Raw genomic sequence first — 25,187 nt, 5'->3', positions numbered from 1 at the left:
TCCTGTGTGGGTGTTAGTTTTTCTTAGTTTTATAATTCTGAGAAACATTTGTTTATAGTGCCACATCCTTGAGAGGAGTGGCCAGAGTCACTGTCCAGGAACTCCTTGACCATAAGACATAGCAGTTGGTTGCCCCCAAATCCTTGAATTGTGCCCGGATTTGATTGTCTTTAGCTGCCCACACGTTTTCTTAAGAACTTAGGCCACTAATTCTTTTCTCATTGGTCAAGCCCAATCAGAATGTTATTGTTTTAATATTTCTGGCCAATCATAGTTTAACTTTCCTGTCCGAGTGCGTGACCAGCTTGGTATATCCTGGCTCGTTTTCCTCTGGATCCTCAGAGCGAAAATCGGAAGAAAGACTTCTTGAAAGTGTTTAGATAGTTACACTTTGCGTAGATTTTGTTTGGAACATTTGTTACTTCCCTACGTACGTTCCTTAATCCCCTTCTTGCATCTTTACCACATGCTCTGTTGATACTGGTAAGCTTTGATTATTTCTTTCATATTGTATAAGATTTATCACTTGTGCATTTGCCGTTTGAAAGATTTTTTCGACAAGGTAGTTGGAGTAAGACTCAAGATGGATGGTACAGTTCAATATGAGTTTAAACCATTATGTTGATTGTTCGACCAATGCTGCTAAGATGTACAAATTCCTTGAGTGTTTTATTGTGTAATCCTTTTTGTTGTTTATCATGTGTACGGAAAAGCTTTAGGAGTTCCGTCTATTTAATCGTATATTCCTCTTACTTTCTATTGCCGATATGATTTAGTTGTATATTGCATTTATTGCTAGTTAGCAGTTAGATTTTACACTCAGTGCTATTCTTTTGCCGTTCGATACGTTTTACTGTTTGATAGAACCTATTTGGTTTATCGAAACACCTGTTACTTTATATACCGTGATTTCACTCATAGCGCCTTCCACATTTGATCATTATGTGATTGAACTATTTCTGATTAGTATTTATGATATACTGTTATTGGTATGTTCCTACATTTTTGCTAAGCAATACCATGGCAATACGTAACTTTAGTTGTGCTGGACAAGCATTGTCCTTAGATAACCCCTTTTCACACTTGAAGATGTCCGAGCACATTCCTTTCCATTTAAGTAGGCTAGACGACTGTTGCTGTTACGCACGTAAACAGTTGTGACCTTTGATCTGGATTGACCACTATCGTGTTGTACACATGCACGCACAGAAGTTTCTTATCGTTCCCTTATGTTTAAGTTTCATGAAGGTTATCAGTATGCACTGGAAGAGTGTTCGTTTTATATTTTGTTGTATGTTCTTTATATTTGTATAAGTCATAGTTGAATTAGTTTATGATGAGTTAAGACTTTTAATAGAGCGAAAATCGGCCTAATGCAAGGAAGACTTCTTGAAAGTGTTTAGATAGTTACACTTTGCGTAGATTTTGTTTGGAACATTTGTTACTTCCCTAAGTACGTTCCTGAATCCCCTTCTTGCATCTTTACCACGTGCTCTGTTGATACAGACTAGCCCACAGGCCTCGCTTGGGAAGTTGACCCGGTTCAACTTTTCGCCAGTCCCGCTCTCCGAAACCCCCCTTCATCTTCTTCCTGGAATTCGTCAGAGTCACTTCTTGGACTTCGGAGCCAATCTGATGTCGACCTCCCAAGACAGAGTCTCTGCCAAGTCCAGTTGAAGCGCGGAACCAGCTAAGACCTATTATATATCTTTGTGTATTTTTGTTGCCATTAAAAACATGCTTCAGTTTTTCTTATTGTTGTTTCCTTTTTCAAACCTGCGATTGTTAATACTTCCTCAGACTCATATATTGTTGAGTATTTTTACTTGTTGTGTCACCTTGGTGAATTGCCGTTCATGCAAATACCATTTCGCACAGTTGTGAACCGTTGATAATGCTGAAGGAGTTAATATGATTTTGAACCATTGCCTTATTGATTGTTTTTATAACTGAATGTATTGTGTTGTATTTGTTGAATCCTTGATATTGAGATATTGAGAACATTTTCATAATAATAACTATAATTGAGAGAGAAGAGAATCTAACTAAATTGCTGTCTGTTGTGTTTTCTTTCTTAGCAAACATTCCGATATTCTTAATCGAACCACGTCGTAGGCTCTTGATTATTTAAAAGAGGTAAAAAAACCTGTGACATTGTTAATTCACATGCCACTGTGTATTTGTACGCTTTGTTATAAATGTCATAATACGGTAGAGCTTGAAGTACAGTTTCAATGCTGTTTAGCATGGGGTTCTTATTTAGTGTACTAAAAACGACTTCCGAAGCACACGAGACAAGTTCAGGTAGATTCAGTATATTGATGATTTTATTGACGACTCACTCTCATTTATAACACAGTTCAAAAGACAGACCCGCAAAAGACAGACTCGCAAAAGACAAACTTGCGAAAGACAGACTCGCAAAAGACAAACTTGCGAAAGACAAACTTGCGAAAGACAGACCCCTGAATAGATTTAAAGTATAAAACAAGGGTTTAATACACACATAATAATAAAGAACTCGTGCACAATACATCACACTGCAGCCAGTACAAAGGTCAAACTATAGTTTAGACATAAGATACATGTAGTAGTGTTTTTACTACTAAGGAATTTGTCCTTGTCTTTCCAGTGGTCCATTGACTGGAAAAAGCAGACATAAACACACACAGCCTTGGGGCATGTGTAGCCATGGCAACAACATTAGAACTAAGGTGCACAGTGTAGTGTGTTGACACTTTTAGGGGCACAGTTGTGATAATAATAACACTATTCTGACCACAGACTAAAAGAAACAAGTCTCTTAAATTTAACTGTAGATGATTTAGAAAACACTCTGGATTACCGAAAAATGCATACAATTAAGACAAGAATAATCAAATACATAAACAAAACAAGCCACAAGCTAACCTGAACACGTCCAGCATCAACTTTAAACTCCTTTCTACATCACGTAAACTCTTATCGGCACCATGCCCGGGCTGATACGCTACAAGCTATAGTTTATAATAAACAAGGAACATCTTATTAGTTAAACACAACACTGACACATCTAATTCAACTGACTTCAGAACAGATTAATATTTGGCATTTTCACTGAAATGAAACTCAAAACATCAACTTATTCCGGATGCAAGAACATAATACATTTTCAGGATTTAACTATAAAGAAAGGTTCTTTTGAAACATACTCAAAAAGATAAGTGCTCCGACTGTAAAACCAATACCATGAAATCATTGACTTGTAAAATGATGTTAAACCTTAAACTTTGTGAATCAGTTAGACATAACAGATTAAAACAATAAATGATCACAACTACAGTTTTACATTAACTTAAATACCAAAGATCAAAACTCACCCCGAGATGTGGCTGTGACGAAGACTGTCTCTAAGCTTTTACCAATTGATGCAAAACACTCATCAGTTCAGAATGACTTTTTAGCCCTCTGTGCGACAGGTTATATACCCTAAAAATCTGCTGGTCAGCGACACCAGACCAATCTCTGATTGGTCTATAGCTGAAGAGTACTGAATATTTATGATACCTAGGGAAGTCTCAAATGCTACCATTGGTCAATTCACATAGTATTTTCCAGAAGATCACCCATTCTGGGGTTGTGCAATTCGAGATTTTACCAACTGAGAGAAACTTTCCAGACCCTCATTTCAACCTTAAAAACTGATTGCCTCATTACACAATGACACCAAACTATGTACCCCAACTCCCAAAATAACTGTCAATGCTGTGGGAAAAGATCCTTGAAACAATGAGACCAATAGTATTTGTGAAGGGCTCTGGTAACTATTCCAATCATCACCCATGATTACCAGTTTGCTAAAAGCCCTTTATTGTGTTCATATAGTCACTGTGACTCCACAGGGCCCGGTGTAAACAAACCATCTGCCCAGACATCAAAGAGTCAGAACTTCTATAAAACATATTAAAGGAGGGCAATTCTATTTCCCGACATAAATATTAAGAAGAAAACACTTAAAAAAATAAAATAAAAATCAGATTTGAAAGCCAGTAATTATTTACACTTTTTATTATGTTTTAATTTCTTGAATTTTTCTTTGGTAATTTTGGTAAAGTTACCATGGTAATTTTTAAAATTTAATAAAAAAATATTTTGAATAAAATGAAGACAACTGCTGGCTATAGAGTCATACGCAGAGGCTCAAAGAACACTTGTAGTCACTGCAGATGTTTTTTCCATGTATTGTCAAGAAAACAGGAAAAACTCAAAACAAATGGGGCCAGTTGAAGTCATCGAAGATCGGTGTGTGGTGTGAACATTTCAATGTCCATCAAGTTTTTATAATATATGTTTGCATACTTCATATTAACAGATGAAGATAACTAGCGCATCGGTTGATATATGGCATCATTATTTTTTTCTTAATTCAAAGAAAAAGGCATAAGTGGAGGATAGTGATACAGTATATACAAGATTTTTTGAAAAAATTTTGCATTTAGGTAGGGTGGAGTTGTAAATATGAGCTAAAACCAGTTTTTCAGACCCCCCAAAATCGGCCTAAAATGGCCAAAAACGAAATGAGCTGTAACCATGGCAACGGGCTATATATGGAAAATGCAATCTTGTTTACTTGCACCATGGAGGTAGAATGCTTGCACCTCAATTAGGCCCTCCACCCACAAAGTATAAAGAAAATCATTTTTTGACCGTGAGCAAACATGTCAATTATTTGGGGCAATTATTTACCTGAACTGACTTAATTATTTTCCGAACAACATCTGGGGGCGAGTTTGCTAGGGGGCGACATTGGCTGTCCACCGGTGGACACTAATATTCTAAAAGGTTTGGGGTTCATTGGTACACACCAATACGTATCCGAAGGAAATAATCCGTGTCCCGTGTCATTGCTAAACTTCACCTAGTCCCAACTAAAACGTTTGGGGGCTCATCGATTTGTCCGGGAGCCCAGCAGGGTTTATTGAAAATATTGAGTGCAAAAGGTTTGAGGTGTGGGATGTGCAGGGCCCCCCGTGGGAACCTTAAAATGTGAATTATCACCCCAAAAGTCCATTTAAATGAAATGTTAAGTGCAAGCAAAATTTCTTCATAGATTGAAATGCCATGGTCCACTGACTATGAATTCCGTACTTAAGAAAGTAAATAATGGTGCCAAGTGTAATAATAATAATAATAATAATAATAATAATAATAATAATAAGACTTGTAATGCGCACATATCCACCCTGCTGGGTGTTCAAGGCGCAGTAAAACCAAAAACAAAACAAAAACAAAACACAACACAAAGAAAAAAAAAAAAAGAAGAAAAAACAGACACAACAAAATTAGTCATTGAAAAACCTGAGACATAAGATAAGTTTTGAGAAGAGACTTGAATTTTGCAGTACAAAGACAAGATCGAAGATTAAGTGGTAGAGAGTTCCAGATGCGTGGCGCGGCTGAAGAAAAAGACCTGTCACCCCATGAGTGTCGAGACATTGGGTTCAATGAGGAGAAGCACAGAACTTGATCGAAGATTCCTTGATGGAGTGTAAACTTGAAGCAGTTCAGAAATATACATGTAGTGGGGAGCCTTGCCATTAAGAGCTTTGTGGACAATGAGCATCAGCTTGAAGATGATTCGTTGAGAGATAGGGAGCCAGTGTAGTTGTTTCAGAATGGGGGTGATAGAACAGGATTTTCTAGACAGTGTCACAATGCGGGCAGCAGTATTTTGGAGCCGTTGAAGTCTGGAAATCTGGTTGTTAGGAAGACTGTAGAGAAGAGCATTGCCGTTGTCAAGACGAGAAGTAACAAATGCGTGAATGACCTTTTCAGTCGCACTTTTGTCCAAGTACTAGCGAATCTTACCTATATTCCTGATGTGATATGATGATAAACGAACAATGTTGTTGATGTGTGGCTGAAGTGTCATTGATGAATCAAAAATAACCCCTAAGTTCTGAGCTTTCAGCGAGGGAGCTATCCGAGCATCACCGATGGAGATGTATGGCACTGAAACCTTAGTTAACTGTTGACGTGACCCAAATAGAAGGAACTCTGTCTTATCATCATTTAACTTCAGGAAGTTTTGTTGTGTCCAACGTCGAATCTCTTGGATGCATTTCTCAAGTCTTGCAATAGATGCATTGGCGTTTTCTTGAGAAGATTTAAACGTGATGTATAGCTGAGTGTCGTCTGCGTACACATGGTAATTCAGATTAAATTTCAGGATGATGTCACGAATCGGTAAAGTGTATTGCGTAAACCACTGCGGGCCGAGTACCGACCCCTGTGGCACAGAGTAGTTAAAAACAACAGGGTTGGATATCGCGGTGCCAATACATACATGCTGACTTCTATTGTAGAGATACGATTTGCACCATGCTAGGGCTGTGTCCTCTATGCCAAGGTGATTCTGGAGCCGAGAGAGAAGGATGTTGTGATCGACAGTGTCAAAAGCAGCACTCAAGTCTAGCAGGACTAGTGCTGTAAGGTTACCATTGTCCATTGCATAGAGAATATCGTTGCTCACACGGACTAGTGCAGCCTCGGTCCCATGGAAAGGCTTGTATGCTGACTGGAACACGTCGGACAGGTTGAAAGTATGAATGTGATCAGAAATACGTGATGAAACTACTCGTTCAATGACTTTTCCAAGATATTTTAAGTTTGCAACCGGTCTGTAGTTTTTGAATATCTCCTTGTCCAGGTTTGGTTTCTTGATGAGCGGCCTGATGTAGGAAACTTTGAGGCTATCGGGGAAACAACCGGAACTGAGGGATTCGTTTACAAGCTTAGTGATGTAGGGTACAAAAATATTGATGTTTTGCTTTATCATGGATGTTGACACTGGATCCAGCTCACAGGATTTTGAAGGAGATTTCATAATAACCCTTTGAATCTCAGCAACAGTCGCAGGCTCAAACACAGATAGTCTACACTCTGGTTGAAGTTGTGGCAATGTCTGCGGCACGTTGTAAGGGACTGATGAAAATGATGAGCGGATGTCTGAAATCTTGGTGACAAAGAATTTCTGGAACTCATTTGCCAAGTCCTGGTCATTGTAAGTGGATGGAAGGACAGGGGCTTTGGGTTTGAGCAACAACTTACCAATTATCTTGAAAAGCTTCTTTTGATCTCCTGAGGATTCTTGTACTGAGATGAATAATGGATGATCTTTGCCTGGTTGATCAAATTCCTAACTACTTTACATTGGTTGCGATATTCTTGTCGTTGAATTGCCAATTTGCAATTTTTCCGCCACTTCCGCTCCAGTTGACGACAGATCTTTCTCGCTGTACGAATATCACCATTGAACCAGGAGACTTCAGTTCGGACCTTGACTGATCTCGTTTTCCAAGGTGCGTATTTATCCAAGATGTCACTGACTGTACTCTCATATTGGCTGACATAGGAATCCAAGCAGTCGTGATCAACTTCTAGATTTGCTAAATGGGAGCCTATATGTCACAGAACACTACGGTAGGATTCACATGTTTCCATTGACGGCTCTTTATAGTAACGGTTGGGACTTTGGGCTTGCACAGACTCAAGTTACACATGACTGCATAATGGTCTGATAATCCAGGTAGAATAACAAAGTTTGAGACAATTGGTGGGGAGATTTCACGAGTTATGACAAGGTCTAGGCAAGGTCTAGTCTAAGACCAAAAGCCTGAAGTAGATGCTTAAACTGGTTTGCATTGGTGTTGTGGATGTCATCAACATGAATGTTAAAGTCGCCTGTGATGATGATTTCCGATGGATGAAGCAGATATTCCAAAATCAAATTCTCAAACTCCCTTAGAAAACTTGAGAAAGTCACATGTTGGCCGTTTGAATCTCTTTCAGGTCTGTATACAATGACAAGGCGGACAGATTTAGAGTTTCCAGAAACTTCAGCATGAAGAGATTCAAAAGTTGTGTACTGGACGTCATTACTTTTCACAGAGACGGATAAAGTAGATCTGTACAGTATTGCAACTCCTCCACCAGTCTTGTGAGGTCTTGGATGTGATGAAAGTAGTAGCCTGCAGGGGTACACTGACGACATGTTAAGTTGTCGTCTGGTCTCAGCCATGTTTCTGAAACGGCAACAAGGTCCAGATCTTTTTGCAGAACAAAATCAGCAAAATCGTCATACTTGTTACAGATGGACTGTGTGTTTATAACACAAAGGCTGAGTTGAGATTCGGCTGGAGTCACTGGTACTGGAACAGATGGGAGTGTAACTTCGGGTACGGGGGGTTTATGGACAGTTCTACGGCGACCAGCTTTTTTACCACGATGTGTAGGTCGGTAAACAGTGCTGGGATTTACAAAAAGGCCAAGGTTCTGTAATGATAATGTACAGGAAGGCAGCAGAGTTGTAGCACGTGTGGATGGGGCATAACGGAGACTGAGAAGCTTGTTTCGTGAGTAGGAATTTGCAGAGTTTGGACTAGCTTCTGCTGAGTTTGAGTTATTGACACCTTCAGGGCCGGGATTTACAGCAATGTCACCAAAAATCACAATTTCCAAATGAGAAGTTGCTGGGGAGTTGTCATAGTAAGAAACAGGGCATTTCAGATATCTTCGATGGTGGATGAGGCCTAGATGTGTCTTTGGCAGGATGCAAGCACCAGACACAATTGATGCTGATGGAACAAAGCTGACCACAGATGAGTTAGTACAGTACAATGGTCTAGCAAGCAGGGAGAGAATGAAAAGGATACTTACCTCCATTGTCCCCAGATGGGCGAACAATGTCCATGGACTAGGTGGATGACTGCACAGGATGCAGCCACCTAAGTGTGTGTTAGCTTAATACACCAGAATTCTCAACTGAGACAGTGAACAATTCCAAACGAAAAACACTATTTCCACAATTCAGATGACTCCAGGATACACAGAAAAGGTCCTGTAGATTCCAGGTGTAGTAACAAATCCAGTTGTATAAAAATAAGAACACAAATTGAGCAATATACTAAGAAATTAGCAAACAAACACAGAGTTGATTTGAGTGGCTGCTGTCAGGCGCTCAGTCAAATCATAGTGTACTTAAGAAGGCCCTTAATTAGTGCTAATTAGACGTTTCAATGAAAATTTGAGTGCAACGATGGAATATGTGTCAAAGAGTTCCTTAGACTGTGCTGACTCAAAATCAACTGCTTAAGAAAATTTTAAGTGGTGCCATCTTTGCTTAAGAAAGGGTCAAATGTCAACAAAGGTCAACAAAGGTCAAAGGTCAATATATTGAAAATGATGATTGCAAGCAAAATTTCTTCGTAGATTGAAATGCCATGGTGTACTGAAAGAGATTTCAATATTTATGAAAGTGAATGATGGTGCCAAGTGTTATCCCCCCCCCACACTTCAAGACGGATTGACGCCCCTGGGGCTCATCCACGCCCCTGGGGCTCAACGAGGCCGGATCCGGCCTGTGAAATTTTTTCCCCAGGATGGTAAAGGCCAATAGATTTGCATACACGCTCCCATTGGCTGCCACGCACTTGACGCTGAATTATTCATCAGTGGGAATTCAGCTATTGCCTTAATACACAACCACGAATTGTGTGTGTACCATAGAGCATGTAGGCACTGTATATTGCTCTATGGTGGAACATACCATGGAGGAAGATGATTGTATACGTATTATGGCTGCAATTCACACAGCTCTATGCTGCAATAACCTATAAGTAAAATACACAATGTGTGGCCTACACTACGTACGCGAACGAACGCCACTCACGTCATAGCAATTCTCTGAACTTTGCAAAAAAAACACTAGATTTGAATATGAAACTTTAATAATTCACAGTTGACTGCGGCTGTTTTGGCAGAGCATCAACCTTGGCTCCATCATCAGTGTGATATGCCTGCAAACAGCTCTTATTTCGGGAAGTCCCATGATGGGGTTTTCGCTCAAATGGCTCTGCTAGGCCTCCATGCTGCCGTAAGCAAAAAACCAACGCTTGCAGAAGCAGGGAATTGTGTGCTTACCTCAAGAGTATTTCACAAGTTGTGGGGGGATTTTGGCTTGTGCGCAAGTGCCTGCTCCACGTCAGCACTGGCAGCCCATAATTTCAACTGCTTTACCGCAAGGGTAGAAATCGACGCTTGGAAGTAGGGAATTCTTTGTTTCTTTCCAGTGTTTTACGGGTTAGCGAGGGATTTTGTACTCAGTTTTAGCATTCTACGCTTACACAGCTAGCGCAGAAATCCCCTGTTAAACCGAGAAATACACTTGACGTAAGCAAAGAATTTTCTTTTTCGCAAGCGTAAATTCTTTGTTTACGGTAAGCAGAGCCAATAAAATTGGGCCCTATAATTGCACGACAAGCGCAACATTTCTGTGCTAGCTGTGTAAGCTTAGAATACTTAAGTTGAGTACCAAAATCCCTTGCTAACCTGTAAAACGCTTGACAGAAACAAAGAATTCCTTGCGTAAGCTTCGATTCTTTGCCCTTGCGGTAAGCAGCTGAAATTATGGGCTGCCAGTGCTGACGTGGAGCACGCATGCGCACAAGCCAAAATCCCCCCCCCCCCCACTAACTTATGAAATACTCTTGACGTAAGCACAGAATTCCCTGCTTCCACAAGCATTGTTTTTTTGCTTATTATTATTATTATTATTTATTCGGCCAAGATTTCAACAAACAGTACAAGATACAATATTACCGTACTAGAAATATAACAGTATAAGAAACAACGAATGTAAACTTATGACATCTAGAACAATTGTAAACCAATGATTGAATGAGACAGAGCACTGGCAATGAAGCAAGACAATTATAAAAACAGACAGGACAAGCCCATTTTAAGATGGCCAGGATTAATAAAAGTGAATCTAACCACTGTGACTCGAAAGCCTATCAATCCAATCTTAAAATAGGAATAGAATCTTTAACAAACATTTAAAAACAGTAAATAAACTTTGGAAAATATAATAAATATTAAGAACAAAATAAATATGTATATGTTAAGAAAAACCTATTTATATGTAGCAAGATTATTTGGAAGTGCACATTTGAGTTTTAAAAAGCTGACCTAAAAACAATGAACAAATGAGGAAATAAAAATATAGAAATTAAGAAAAGGGTTAATCTTTAGACAACAGATAAATTAAAAACAATTTGAAGAAACTCTACAGGTTCTGGAAGTGCTGACACAGGTATCTTTTAAAACAATTGTATGAATCGAGGGTGAGGGAGTTGCAGATATTTGTTGGCAGACCGCTCCAAACACGAGGGAAAGAATGAACTGAAGTGTTTTTTAGGCTGAGGGTTCTAGCATACAAATGGTTGAATACGAGTGTATCGGTGTGTCGGGTATTGACAGAGGTATTCATGTTGATGATGTGACAATTAATTAAACCAAATAAACAACTAGTGGTGAATTGCACAATGAGTCTTTGTCGTCTGGATTCAAGCGTTTGCCAGTTTAGAGTTTTGAGTCTGTCCTCATACGACATTGCACCTCGTTGTTGCCTAAGGAACATCCTCGTAGCTCTCCTTTGGACACGTTCAAGTTTTGCTGAAAGTGTTGTAGTATATGGGCACCATGCAGGCAGCCCATACTCAAGAATAGGTAATACAAGGGATCTGTAAAGGGACGTTAATGCAGTTGGGGATGTTCCACCTGCCGTATGCCAGATGAAACCTAGAGTCCTATTTGCCTTGGAGACAACACTGTTGACATGGTCAGACCAAGTGAGGTTATGATTGATCACGACTCCAAGGTATTTGTAGGTGGCAGTTATTTTGAGGGAGGATCCGTGAATAGAGTACTCTGGAAGGGCTAGTGTTTTTGTAGATCTGGTCATATGCATAATCATAGACTTATTGGTGTTTATTTTCATCCCATTGGCCACACTCCACAAGTCGATGGCATCACGGTCAGCTTGCAAGGAAAGTTCATCTGCAGAGGATTGATTGGATAGGTCTATAGATGAGGGTGTCATCAGCAAAGAGCAAACACTTGGAATTGAGGGAATGGGAGATGTCACTGATGAATAAGTTAAACAGGAGGGGACCGAGGACACTTCCCTGAGGGACTCCAGATGTAACCGGAGACATGGACGATAAAGCTCCCTGGTACATAACCCGCTGGAACCGGCCAGTCAAAAATGCTTTCAGCCAATACCAAGTTCGACCACGGATGTTAAAGTTCTCTGCCAGTTTATTAAGGATTGTGTGATGAGGCATAACATCAAATGCCTTGCTAAAGTCCAGGAAAGCAATGTCTATGCGAGGTGGACGGGGCTTGTCCATGATTGTAGCCCAGTCATAAATAGCATTTGTGAGCTGGGTGACGCAGGATTTATGTGCTGTAAATCCATGTTGTTCATCATTACCAAGACAGTTTGAAGAAATATTATGTTCATTGATATTGTTAGCGACTGCTCTTTCAAGTATTTTGCAGACAATGGAGGTTAAAGCAATTGGACGATAGTTTTTGATGTCGGTTCGGTTGGCAGATTTAAACACAGGGGTGATATTAGATAATTTCCAGTCCAAGGGTAGGGAGCCGTGTAAGAGCGACAAATTCATCACACGTAATAGCGGTGGGGCGATGGAGGAGACAGTTGAACGCAAAACTGTTGGTGAAATCCCATCAGGCCCAGGTGCCTTGAGAGGGTTGAGATTTTGCAGCGACTTTGTCAGCCATCCGAGTTGAATTTGAATTGGCGGTAGTTCAGGAATCGGTAAGGTACAGGATGGAGGCATTGATGGGCAAGATCCTGGAGGAGAATGAACTGAAGTAAAAAATTCGTTGAATGCCTGAGGGATGGCACTAGGCTTGTGAAGAAGTTGGTTAGCATGCTGAAAGGTTGGTGGACATTTAGATTTTCGCTGGTCTCTGACAAAACACCAAAAGCTGCGCTTGTTGTTTTTTTTTGCAAAAAGACCGTTGACATACTTCCAGAGGCTGATTTTATTGAATATTTCACTTTATTGCGTATTTGTTTGTAATGGAGCCATGCCAAACTGGAGCCGGAGTGTTTGGCTTTTGAGAACAGTTTGTGCTTGAGGTGAATCAGCTTTTTCAGTTCATGGGTTATCCATGGAGAGGCTTTATTACGACAGCGCTGTTTAGTTGGTATGCTGTCACGAATGGCAGCATGCAGGATATCCAGAAAGCCTTCCCACGATGCATTGGGATCAGCATCATCCATGAAGGCCGACCATGGTGCAAGGTGTAGAAGAGTTTCCAAATGAGTCATGTCAGCTTTCCTGTATTGAAGATATGATCGGATGACTGCTGCTGGTGGAGGGGCTTTGTGTGCACTGAATGTAAAGTGTACAGCATGGTGGTCACTGCTGACTGGATTTGCAAAGGACTCCACTTGGGCAAACTTTTCTGGTCGATTTGTAAATATGAGGTCAATTGTGGACCCTGATGAGGACGAGTTGTTTGAAGGTCGCGTTACATCGTTAACTATCTGTGTGAGTTCTAGAGAGTTAGCGATTTCTTGAAGATGCGCAGTAGATGCAGAATCATTCTGCCAATTTATATTGAAATCTCCAAGTAGAATAACACCTTCGTAGTTATGAAGATGAGGTTGAACTGAATCACATGCATTCTGCAGCTTGTCAAAAAATGCGATTTCTGAGTTAGGAGGTCTGTAGAGAAGACCAACCAGCCATTTGGAATTCTTAAAAGTCAAGGACACCCAAGTAAGTTCAATGTCCATTAGAGTCAAACTGATCAAGGTGGACTGGTTGTAATTGATCATTGACTGTAATCATAATGCCACCGCCTCGACTGTCTCGATCACGCCGAATACTTGTGTAACCGGACATGCAAGAAGAAATTGTGTCAGTGTGACTGGGTGACATCCATGTATCAGTGACAAACACAATGTCCATGGGGTTGAGTGCCAAGAACGATCGAAAATCTTGTTGTTTACTGCTTAAACTGCGGGCGTTAAACAGCAATCCAGAAATGGTCTTAGGAGAAACATCTTTGTGTTCGTGTTGGTTGGAATATGCAGTGTCAGAAGATTCAAGTTGGTCAGTGGTGTGATTTTCAAAGACACAAGGAATGAAGCATCACTATACAAGAAGCAAATGGTAAAGATGCAGCTAAAGTACATCCAGGGCAAATCCAGTCGATGGTGCTTGTAATGAGTAATGTGTACTGAGTAACAGTCATGTCAGGAATACATTTCTGATGCTTACGGCAAGGCATGGAGGTAGCAGAGCCATTTGAGCGAAAACCCCATCTGGGGACTTCCCGAAATAAGAGCAGTCAACTGTGAATTATTAAAGTTTTAATCTCGTGTCTTTTTGCAAAGTTCAGATAATTGCTATGACTATGAGTGACGTTCATTCGCGTACGTAGTGTAGGCTATGCATAGTGTAGGATACACATTGTGTATTACTATTAGGCTATTGCAGCATAGAGCCATGTTCTTATGTATTGCAGCCATAATTAATACTGTAACGATTCCGGGGTGGGGTATGGTTCTTATGAATTCAACCAAGCCGCCACTCTGGAATCTGAAGAAGCCACAGGGGAAGGATGAAACATAATATTTGGGGATTGTCCTTAAACTCTTCGGATGGGGCACATTGAAATAAATCAACTGTTTCAAACAGAGGGTTGACATTAACCGCAAGGAACTACACAGTGTGTATTTTTATTTAATCATACATGTTCAATCACAAAATGTACATAGCGCCCTCTCTTGATTTAACCGGTATTAACTTAAGGTAATCTGCAATCAACCAGTTCGCTAGTTCATCATTCGCACGTAGTCGTATACATGGTAGCGTGGCTGCTCGTGTTGTAGTAATTATCTAATGAGATTCGCCAATAAAGTGAGTAGCATCGTTTGCGTGTGTGTGTGTGTGTTCTTGAATGGTCTTGAGGTCTTGAGAGTGGCGATCTCTAGTCTGGAAGCGACTGAGCTCCCTCTGGTTGGTTTTCGTCCCCTTTTAAAGCCTAGCAGAAGTACGCGCTGCACGCAGCTTGCCTAAGCCAGAGAACTGATTGGTTAATTTATAAGCGTTAAGAAGACAATGTAAACACATTTTTGGTAGCGTGCGCGTAAAGCGCACGCGAACGCACAGTCCCATACGCACAACCAAATGTGTGAACACTTAATTTAGCTGAAGTTAAACTTACAATAATGGTGAATTAGCAAGACATTATAAATAAAGAGATAGCATTTAAGTTGTCTCAACAACTCTATAATTAATTCTAAAACGCAAGGCAGTTTTCGCCACACTACCCCCTTCTAAAAAAATGAATGCGTCCTCGCATTGTATCCGCAACAAGAAGATTTGTACATAACTCTGATAAACTGGAACTCAACTCTATGAAATTTTAAAAACTAGCAAAATACTAACTTTCTATTAAATATCAATGAAACATTACATCTCTCAGCAAAAATTGCTCTTGCTTAATTAAAATGGAAGTTATCTTTCTTGAATTTTAAAATCATTGCATCCAAATACAACCATCAAATTCCACTTCGTCAGACCATCTTATTTTCCATGGTCCATTACTCTAAACTAATAAAGGGAGAGAGAGCGCGCTTTTAAATAAATAATAAATTAGTTTAATGTTGGCCCATCTAGACCTTCATTAAAACCACAACATTCCATTACTCTGCTTCTTAAACACCTTAATTTACCTTTAAATACTCCACTTTAACTGTGCCTTTGCCTCAATAAACTAATTAATTTAATCTTGAAAAAGGGGGGGGGGGGTTCCACCGCGGTCAGGTCGTTGATGCCTCACTCCTGTTCCTGTGGTTCCCTCATCTCAGAGGAGATACCGTCTTGCCAGGGCGTCTTGGCCGTGGAGTCGTCTTGGGTTCCTCTTGCATGGGGATGAAGTCACTTGGGAGGGGTCGTCTTGACGTAGAGGCGTCTTTGGGTGAAGTCGTCGACATCGCCGGAGTTTCTTGTCTTTAGTCTTTGATTATTACCATTCTTTCACCAGTAATAATGTCAATCTGCTGAGCTGATGATGATGCAAACATCCACCTTACACGTGGGTATATTATTGGAGATTCTCTTCCTCAGTCTCCTCTCTTTTTTTTCTTGATTTCGTAGATGAACTGTCTCGAGCAACTCCTTATTGCTCATTTTCTTTACTGTTGGTAGTTTTCTCTGCTTTTTCTTTATAATTTTACACTGCAACTATACTGGATCAATAACTTGCGGTCTCTCCGCAAAAACTTATGAGGGCGCCCTCCATCATATCCACTCACTCCGTGCGTGCGCGTTGCATCCAAGCACGAGTAGTATACAACATCCAGCATAACTTGATTAGGTCTCTACTCAGGTCGAAGGTGTTGGGCATACTGACGTCTTGAAGAGGCTTGCTTTTGATGATAACCGCTAAAAAAAAATATTCTCTTCGGCTTTTGAAACAGTGATCAGTTGTTTCTCCCAAAGTCTATTGTCGCTTATTAATCATCCTTGCTGCATCAGCCGTCTTGGCGTCATCTTTGTGCTCTGTTTCGTCCTTTGCCTTTGCAGTCGTCCCAATCTTTGCAATAGTCTTGATTAATTCTCTGCGGGCTCTTTTCACTCCAGCCCTTTATTCTTGAGTTCATCTCTCTTTGTTTACGTGTTTTTCCATCTTTAAAAAAAAACTTCTTTTGCATCATCAAAGGCCTTGTATTTTCTTTTTATCTGTCTCCATATCTTGCCGGTGGCCGTCTCTCTCTGTGACTGCGACGCGCCTCGCAATTGTCTTGTTCCAGTCCCTCATCTTTCTCGAGGTTGTCCAACTGGTTTCTCTGCTGGCAAGGCTTCTCTTTATTAGTCTTCGCCGTCGTCTCACTGGTTTCTCTGTCTTGACTTAGACTTTCACTTTCATCAGTCTTTTCCGTCATCTCCAAGGTTTCTTTATCTTGATGTCGATTGTCACGAGTATCTTGCCGTCGTTCTTTACCATTTTCATCTCCATCCACCGTTGCTGGAGTTCGTGCCCTTGCCGTGTCTTGATACCACGTTGGCGCATTCTCTCCAGTGTAAGGTTTCAGTCTGTTGTAGTGTACAATTCTTGGCTTCCCCTTTGCCCCCTTCTGAATTCGGTAGGTGACGTCACTCATACACGTTGTTACCACATGGTCCATCCCACGGTAATTGGAACTTGGGGCAATGACCTCGTTTTCGTTTTGGGTTGTACAGCCATACTATGTCTCCTTTGCTGTATCCCTCATGGTCTGCTTTGTGGTCATAGTTGCGTTTATGTCTGTCACTTGCAATTTGAAGGTGTTCTCGTGCGTATTGATGGACTTGCTCCATACATTCCTGGCGACGAGCGACATATTCAACTTGATTTTCTTGCTGGTCATCTTTCGGTCTCTCCATTAGTAAATCGACCGGCAAGGTTGCCTCTCTTCCCATCATCATCTCATTGGGTGTGTAGCCGGTTGTTTCGTGATCAGCAGATCTATAAGCCATCATGACATATGGCAAATAGATATCCCAGTCTCTCTGGTTATTGTCTACGAACATGGCTAGCATCCCTTCTATAGTTCTATTTGCCCTCTCTATCATCCCGTCCGATTGAGGATGCAGTGCCGATGTTCTTGTTTTATCAATGCCAAGTAAATTGCATATTTCTTTGAAAAGGTGAGACTCAAAGTTTCTCCCTTGATCTGTATGGAGCTGCATCGGGACGCCATATCTGCAGACGAACTGTTCAACAAAAACTGCTGCTATGGTAGCGGCTTCTTGATTCGGTATTGCATAGGCCTCGGTCCACTTTGTGAAGTAGTCACCTATAACCAAAATATATCGGTTGTCTCGATCAGTCTGGGGTAGTGGACCCAACACATCCATGGCAACTCTTTCCATGGGTACTCCTACGTTATAGGTTTTCATCGGGCATCGGCGGGTCTTGTTTGGAGACTTTCTTGATGCACACTTGTCGCATGTTGAGACGATGAGATTCACATCTCGTTGCCATCTGTTCCAGTAATACCTGCTTCTGACTCTGCCCCTTGTCTTGTTTTGTCCAAGATGACCACATGTTTTGTCGCTATGTAGTTTTGTTACAAGAGTCTTCCTCAAACTCTTTGGAAGAACAATCTGCCACTTGATGATATCGCCAGTCACGGTTTCCCATCGTCGGCATAGGACGCCGTCCCGAATGTGCAATCTTTCCAATTGTGCCCAGTAGCTCTTTACTTCTGCACTTTCAGGTGAAACATCAGCCCACCGTGGTCGCTCGGCTGAAGTTTCCTTCCATTGGAGTATCTTGCATACACTCTTGTCTTTTCTTTGTGCGTCTTTAAGTTCTTCTTCCGTTATAAACTGTTCCTCGTCGTTGTTTCTTTCACTTGCTTGCTCTGGAGCACTTGTCGTGACGATTCCACAAAATGGTTGATCAGCAATCTCTACACAAGCGTCATCAACAATTGGTCTTGTACTTTCACTTGTTGTTTTATGCTGTCGGGGCTTTCTCATGCTGTACTTTATTTCTTTTGCTGTGCTGTATTTCTCCGTCTTGTCACACTGTTTGCATTCATTGGCACAAGGTTTTCTTGACAGACCGTCAGCGTTCCCATGCTGCTTACCAGGACGATGTTGGATATCGAAATCATAGGCGCTCATAAGTTCCAACCATCTTGCCATTTGTCCTTCCGGGTTCTTGAAATTCATTAGCCACCGAAGTGCTCCGTGATCTGTCCGGATGAGAAATTTCCTGCCATACAAGTAGTGATGAAAATGTTTGGTGGACGCAACCACTGCGAGTAATTCCTTTCTTGTTACACAATATTGTCTCTCTGCTTTAGCCAAGGATCTGCTGTAGAATGCGATGACTTTCTCATTTCCATCTTGAACTTGTGATAACACTGCCCCTACTCCTTGATTACTTGCATCTGTGTCTAAGATGAAGGTTTCGTCACTTGAAGGGTACACCAGTATTGGAGTGGTTGTCAGATCCCTCTTGAGTCGTTGAAATGCATCTTCACACTCCTTTGTCCACACAAAATTAATTTGTGTCTTCTCTGTTAGGCGGTGCAGAGGTCTTGCAATTTCAGCAAAATTTCTGACGAATCGTCTGTAATATGAGCAAAGTCCTAGAAAGCTCCGAACTTCAGTCACTGTTCTGGGGGTGGGCCATTTATCAACTGCCTCTGTCTTGACCGGATCTGTCTGTATACCTTGACTTGAGACGACATGTCCCAAAAATGTCACTCTCTCCTGAAAGAGATGACACTTCTTTGGACTCAACTTAAGGCCAGCTGTCCTCAGTCGCGTCAGTACTTCTTGTAATCTTTGAAGGGCTGCCTGAAAATGATTTCCATAAACGATGACGTCATCAATGTAGAGTAAGCAGGTCTGCCATTGAAGTCCGGAGAGCACTCGTTCCATCAGGCGGTTGCGGGCGCATTACATAAACCAAAGGGCATCACCTTGAATTCGAATAGCCCCTCTTTGGTAATGAAAGCAGTTTTCTCCTTATCTTTCTGTGCCATCTCCACTTGCCAGTACCCACTTGCCAAATCCAGCGTTGAGAACCACTGAGACCCGGATAGTGTGTCCAGTGAGTCGTCGATTCTTGGTAAAGGATAAGAGTCTTTGATGGTTGAGGCATTTAGTTTTCGGTAGTCCACACAAAATCTTGTCGATCCATCCTTTTTCTTGACTAAAACGATGGGCGAAGCCCAGGGGCTTGACGATGGTTCAATCACCCCTCGCTTTAACATCTTGTCGATTTCTTCTTTTGCTACATCTCTTTGATGTATTGGGAGTCTCCTGGATGGTTGTCTGATCGGACGTGCCTCACCAGTACTTATCTCGTGCTTGACAATTGAAGTCTTTCCCAGATCACATGAGTCTTTTGCAAAAACATCTTGAAACGTCGTCAAGACTCTTGATAATTGCATCTTTTGACTTGGATTTAGTCTTTCACCACTGATCTTGAATAATTCGGTCAAGTGCTCTGGAATTTCTTTTTCCGACGCTTGCTTGTTCTCTTGTAATATAGTTACACGACGTCCCTCTTTTTCTTGCACGATTTCACCACTCTCTACGGGTTCACACGTGGCTAACACTGCACCCTGGTAGATTATTATAGCTTCATCTTTAAGATTGAGAACTCTGATCGGTACCAATTCTTGTTGGACATCAACCAAGGTTTTGGCAACCATGACCTCGTGATTTCTGACGAATCTCGGCTCATGTTCAACAATGCCAAACTTTGAATTTCTATTTCTGTGTTTCAGCTTGCCAGGTAGCAATATCTCTTCTCCTGCTTTGATTGTAATAGTTCGGTCGGCTATCACTCGGGTGCACTTTTCAGCAGACGCCCGGTAAACGTGACATTTCACTTGCTTTCCTTCAATCTGCATTTCACCTTTCCCCAAATTCAGTGTACAGTCGTACGTTTCAAGGAAGTCGTAGCCCAGAATTCCCTCAAGCTCGATGTCAGCAAGGTATACGTCTTGACTTATTACTTTACTTTGTTCTTTAACTTGAAATTCTAGCTTGAGTCGTCCTTGTCCCAAACAAGGAGCAAGTTCTCCATTGGCCATGGCTACTTTGACGTTAGTCGAATCTAGTCTTGGTCTTGAACTTTCGGAAATCTTGTAATACATATCTGGGCGGATGATAGTCAAGCTTGCCCCAGTATCCACTAGAAAGTTTACTTGAACGCCTTCAACTCGAACAGTTACTTCTATGCCTTGATTAATTACTGCACGCTTTACCGATGGGGGTTTGCTTTCTTTTGGTCCGTCTGTCCTTAGTTTCCCAGCCGACCGTTGGACCTCGAAATCGGCTGCTGTCCGTTTCCCTGCTGCATTGCTTGTTGGCCCATATTATTGTTGTTGTATCTGTAAGAATTCTGTCTTGGGTGCGGACACTCACGTGCAAAATGTCCTAATTCGTTGCAATTCCAACATGCAGGGGGTCCTCTATTGTTTCTTTCATGGTGCCTCCAGTTCGGTCCATCTTGCCTGTACTGGTTCTTTGCTTGGTTGCGTTGGCCATTTGCCGGTGATGACGTCACTTTATCGGTCTGGGTAAACCCAGCACCCTCCTTATGCCCACTGGTCATGTTCTTTAAAGCCTTGGTGAGAGCGCCAAGTTCATCAGACAGTGAGAGAATCTTGCCTTGTATGTCTTTCATTTCTTTACTTTGCTCCGATTCTTTGTCTTGTTCTGGTACGATAACTCTTGCCATTTTCCGAGGTACTCCACGCTGGCGATCAGCCGCCTGGAAAGCCTCTAGCTCTACTGCTATGCGGACAGCATCAGCCAGAGTCCCTGGTTTAGATTTAGGTTTAATACTCGCCATCTTATCTCACCATCAGACAGAGCGTCGATAAAATGCTCTTGAGACAAAGTTTCTCGTAAAACGTACGTAGCTGATGGGTACGCAAGCCGTGTGAGTCGTCTAATTGCTTGAGCCAACTCAGGCAATGTTTCTTCCCTCTTTCGCTGTCTGTTCTTTAACTGCACTCGAAATAATTCTTTCTGATTATTTGAGCCGAATCTGTTATTCAAGGCGGTTACCAAAGCTGTGTAATCATGACGGCTGTCATCATCCAAGTCACCCAAAACACACTGCGCTGAACCTCTTAAATTGGCTGTGAGATACATAGCCTTTACTTCATCACCCCAGCCATTCATTTCAGAAAGCATTTCAAATTGAACAGCATAGTCGTTCCAACAACTGGATCCATCATAGCTTGTAGGCTTTATCTTTATCTTTGCATCACAAACTCTATTTCCTTGCTTTTCTGTTTGAGCCTTGTTACACTGTGCTTTGTATTCTTTTACTTGTTCTCTTTCTTTGTTGGCGCCATCCAACTCTCTCTGAAGGGTTTCACATTCTGCCTTCATTTTGTCTAGAACTGCTTGTCCCTGTTTAATTAATTTCTTTTCCGGAGAATTATCACTTGAAGTTGACTCTGATAATCTTGAATCACCGCGCTCTGTAATCTTTATTTCATCACTAGAACTTGCCGTGGAAATCTTACTTTCATCTTCCCCTGAAACTTCACCTAAAAAGGATTCGTTCTGGATCTCTTGTTGTACTGGACTTTCCATCTTTATAAATTTCTCTTTTCGTCACTTTTAAACTCTTTAATTCTCTTTTCTTGATTCGAAGTTCTTTAATTCACCAGTCTTGAGATCCCACCGCTGCCACCAAAATGTAACGATTCCGGGGTGGGGTATGGTTCTTATGAATTTAACCAAGCCGCCACTCTGGAATCTGAAGAAGCCACAGGGGAAGGATGAAACATAATATTGGGGGATTGTCCTTAAACTCTTCGGATGGGGCACATTGAAATAAATCAACTGTTTCAAACAGAGGGTTGACATTAACCGCAAGGAACTACACAGTGTGTATTTTTATTTAATCATACATGTTCAATCACAAAATGTACATAGCGCCCTCTCTTGATTTAACCGGTATTAACTTAAGGTAATCTGCAATCAACCAGTTCGCTGGTTCATCATTCGCACGTAGTCGTATACATGGTAGCGTGGCTGCTCGTGTTGTAGTAATTATCTAATGAGATTCGCCAAGCATCGTTTACGTGTGTGTGTGTGTGTTCTTGAATGGTCTTGAGGTCTTGAGTGGCGATCTCTAGTCTGGAAGCGACTGAGCTCCCTCTGGTTGGTTTTCGTCCCCTTTTAAAGCCTAAAATAGTTAATGGCCTGACGTTTCGACCCTAGCAGAGTCTTTCTCGAAGGCTAAAAATTAAAGCCTAGCAGAAGTACGCGCTGCACGCAGCTTGCCTAAGCCAGAGAACTGATTGGTTAATTTATAAGCGTTAAGAAGACAATGTAAACACATTTTGGTAGCGTGCGCGCTAGCAGTTTGTAAGCGTGCACGTAAAGCGCACGCGAACGCACAGTCCCATACGCTCAACCAAGTTAATGTGTGAACACTTAATTTAGCTGAAGTTAAACTTACAATAATGGTGAATTAGCAAGACATTATAAATAAAGAGATAGCATTTAAGTTGTCTCAACAACTCTATAATTAATTCTAAAACGCAAGGCAGTTTTCGCCACAATACGTTACCACCATAGAGCAATATACAGTGCATACATGGTACACACACACACTTCGTGGTTGTGTAGCTGAATTCCCACTGAGTGCGTGGCAGCCAATGGGAGCGTGTATGCAAATCTATTGGCCTTTACCATCCTGGCAAAAATTTTTTCGCGGGCCGGTGCTTGCGTAAAGAGCCTTGGACAAGGCTAATAGTCAACAGGCATATAACACAGCACGGGTCGCGTATTTTTATTCTTCTTTCTATGGTTAACGGACGTGTGCAGATAATGGGTTTTTAACCCACGTTAGTCCTGGAAAAAGAAATATATCAATGATCCGGATCCACAATGCACTGCTAATCCGTGCACAGCCAAAAACACGGTTGTAGGTAGGGCCGTCCGTGTCCGAATTGGTGGCTACGGCTGCGGCTACGACCGTTGCCAGGGGTGTTGCTAAGGGCGTCCTATACTTCAATGCATGATGACGCGGCGATCCGGCCGTAGCCGTGGCCGTAGCCACCAATTCGGATCCGGCCTAGATATAGGATAGACATTTTTATAACACCCCTTGCAAGTATTCTGCCTGCTCATTGGTTTAGAGCGCGTCACATGACATGTCTTAGTTTTGCTAGACGACGGCCGTGTGATAGTGCGTCGGTTTGCCATGCGCTACCTAGACTGGTCACCAGGCTGAAGTGAGCACCATGTTTGGGCCCAACACCAAATCGGGCCCAGCACCGAAATTATCCTCAGCACCGAAATAATAAAATTCCGCAAACGACCGTCATTACAAGTCGAAACCATCAGGGATGCATTATCAACACAAAGACGGTTCTTGCTACATGTATAGGTGTACCAGGGGTTGTGTCACCTTTAAATTATGAAATTGCGAAATTTTTCTTCGGATATCTGTTTGATAAATCCCTGACAATATCCCCTGGGCGGAAAAATAATCTCAGATTACTTATTAGCTCAGCCCAACTAATTAAAGATTGACTCTAATTAGAAGCGTTTATAGCCAAACAAAGTACTAAGTGCGGGTGACGAACATAACTTTGACGAAATTTGTGTCACCTTTAAAGTAGGAAATTTTAATATTTTCTTTCATAGATATGTTTGTTATAACCCTGACCATATCTCCTGGGCGGAAAAATAATCTCAGATAACTAATTAGCTCAGCCCAACTAATTAAACATTGTCTCAAATTAGCGCGTTATAGCCAAATTAGGTACAAAGTGCGGGTAACATACCTAACTTTGACGAAATGTGTGTCACCTTTAATTTATGATATTTTAAGTTTTTTCTTTCATAGATATGTTTTCTACATCCCTGACCATATCTCTTAGTCGGAAAAATAATCTCAGATCACTAATTAGCTCAGCCCAACTAATTAAACATTGTCTCAAATTAGCATGTGTATAGCCACTTAATGTACGTACAACGTGCGGGTAACATACCTAACTTTGACGAAGTTTGTGTCACCTTTAATTTATGAAATTTTATTATTTTCTTTCATACATATCTTTAATACATCCCTGACCACATCTCCTAGGCGGAAAAATAATCTCAGATCACTAATTAGCTCAGCCCAACTAATTAAACATTGTCTCAAATTAGCGCGTGTATATAGCCTATAATGTACAAAGTTCGGGTACATACCTAACTTTGACGAAATTTGTGTCACCTTTAATTTATGAAATTTTAATATTTTCTTTTATACATATCTTTAATACATCCCTGACCACATCTCCTAGGCGGAAAAATAATCTCAGATCACTAATTAGCTCAGCCCAACTAATTAAAGATTGTCTTAAATTAGCGCTTGTATAAAGCCACATAGTGTATACAAAGTGCGTGTATAGACATACCTAACTTTGACGAAATTTGTGTCACCTTTAATTTATGAAATTTTAATATTTTCTTTCATAGATATGTTTGTTACATCCCTGACCACGTCTCCTAGGCGGAAAAATAATCTCAGATCACTAATTAGCTCAGCCCAACTAATTAAACATTGTCTCAAATTAGCGCGTGTATAATAGCCACATAGTGTATACAAAGTGCGTGTATAGACATACCTAACTTTAACGAAATTTGTGTCACCTTTAATTTATGAAATTTTGATATTTTCTTTCATAGATATGTTTGTTACATCCCTGACCATATCTCCTAGGCGGACAAATAATCTCAGATTACTAATTAGCTCAGCCCAACTAATTAAACATTGTCTCAAATTAGCGC

The 25,187-nt window shown here is 41.1% G+C and overlaps 1 protein-coding gene across 1 annotated transcript; it reads right to left on the bottom strand.

Moving 5' to 3' along the window:
- Nucleotides 1-11,873: 11,873 nt before the first annotated feature.
- On the bottom strand, nt 11,874-15,862 carry LOC117298656. The gene is made up of 3 exons (XM_033781973.1): nt 15,746-15,862; nt 13,042-13,615; nt 11,874-12,700 (listed from the first exon to the last, which is right to left on the bottom strand). Exons 1-3 carry the CDS (start codon nt 15,860-15,862, stop codon nt 11,874-11,876), a joined length of 1,518 nt encoding a protein of 505 aa, XP_033637864.1.
- Between the last annotated feature and the right edge of the window lie 9,325 nt (nt 15,863-25,187).

This window comes from Asterias rubens, chromosome 13, assembly GCF_902459465.1.
Source record: "Asterias rubens chromosome 13, eAstRub1.3, whole genome shotgun sequence".
Taxonomy (NCBI): Eukaryota; Metazoa; Echinodermata; class Asteroidea; order Forcipulatida; family Asteriidae; genus Asterias; species Asterias rubens.
Note: the sequence above shows the minus strand (reverse complement) of the source record. Positions and strands in the feature narration are given on the sequence as shown.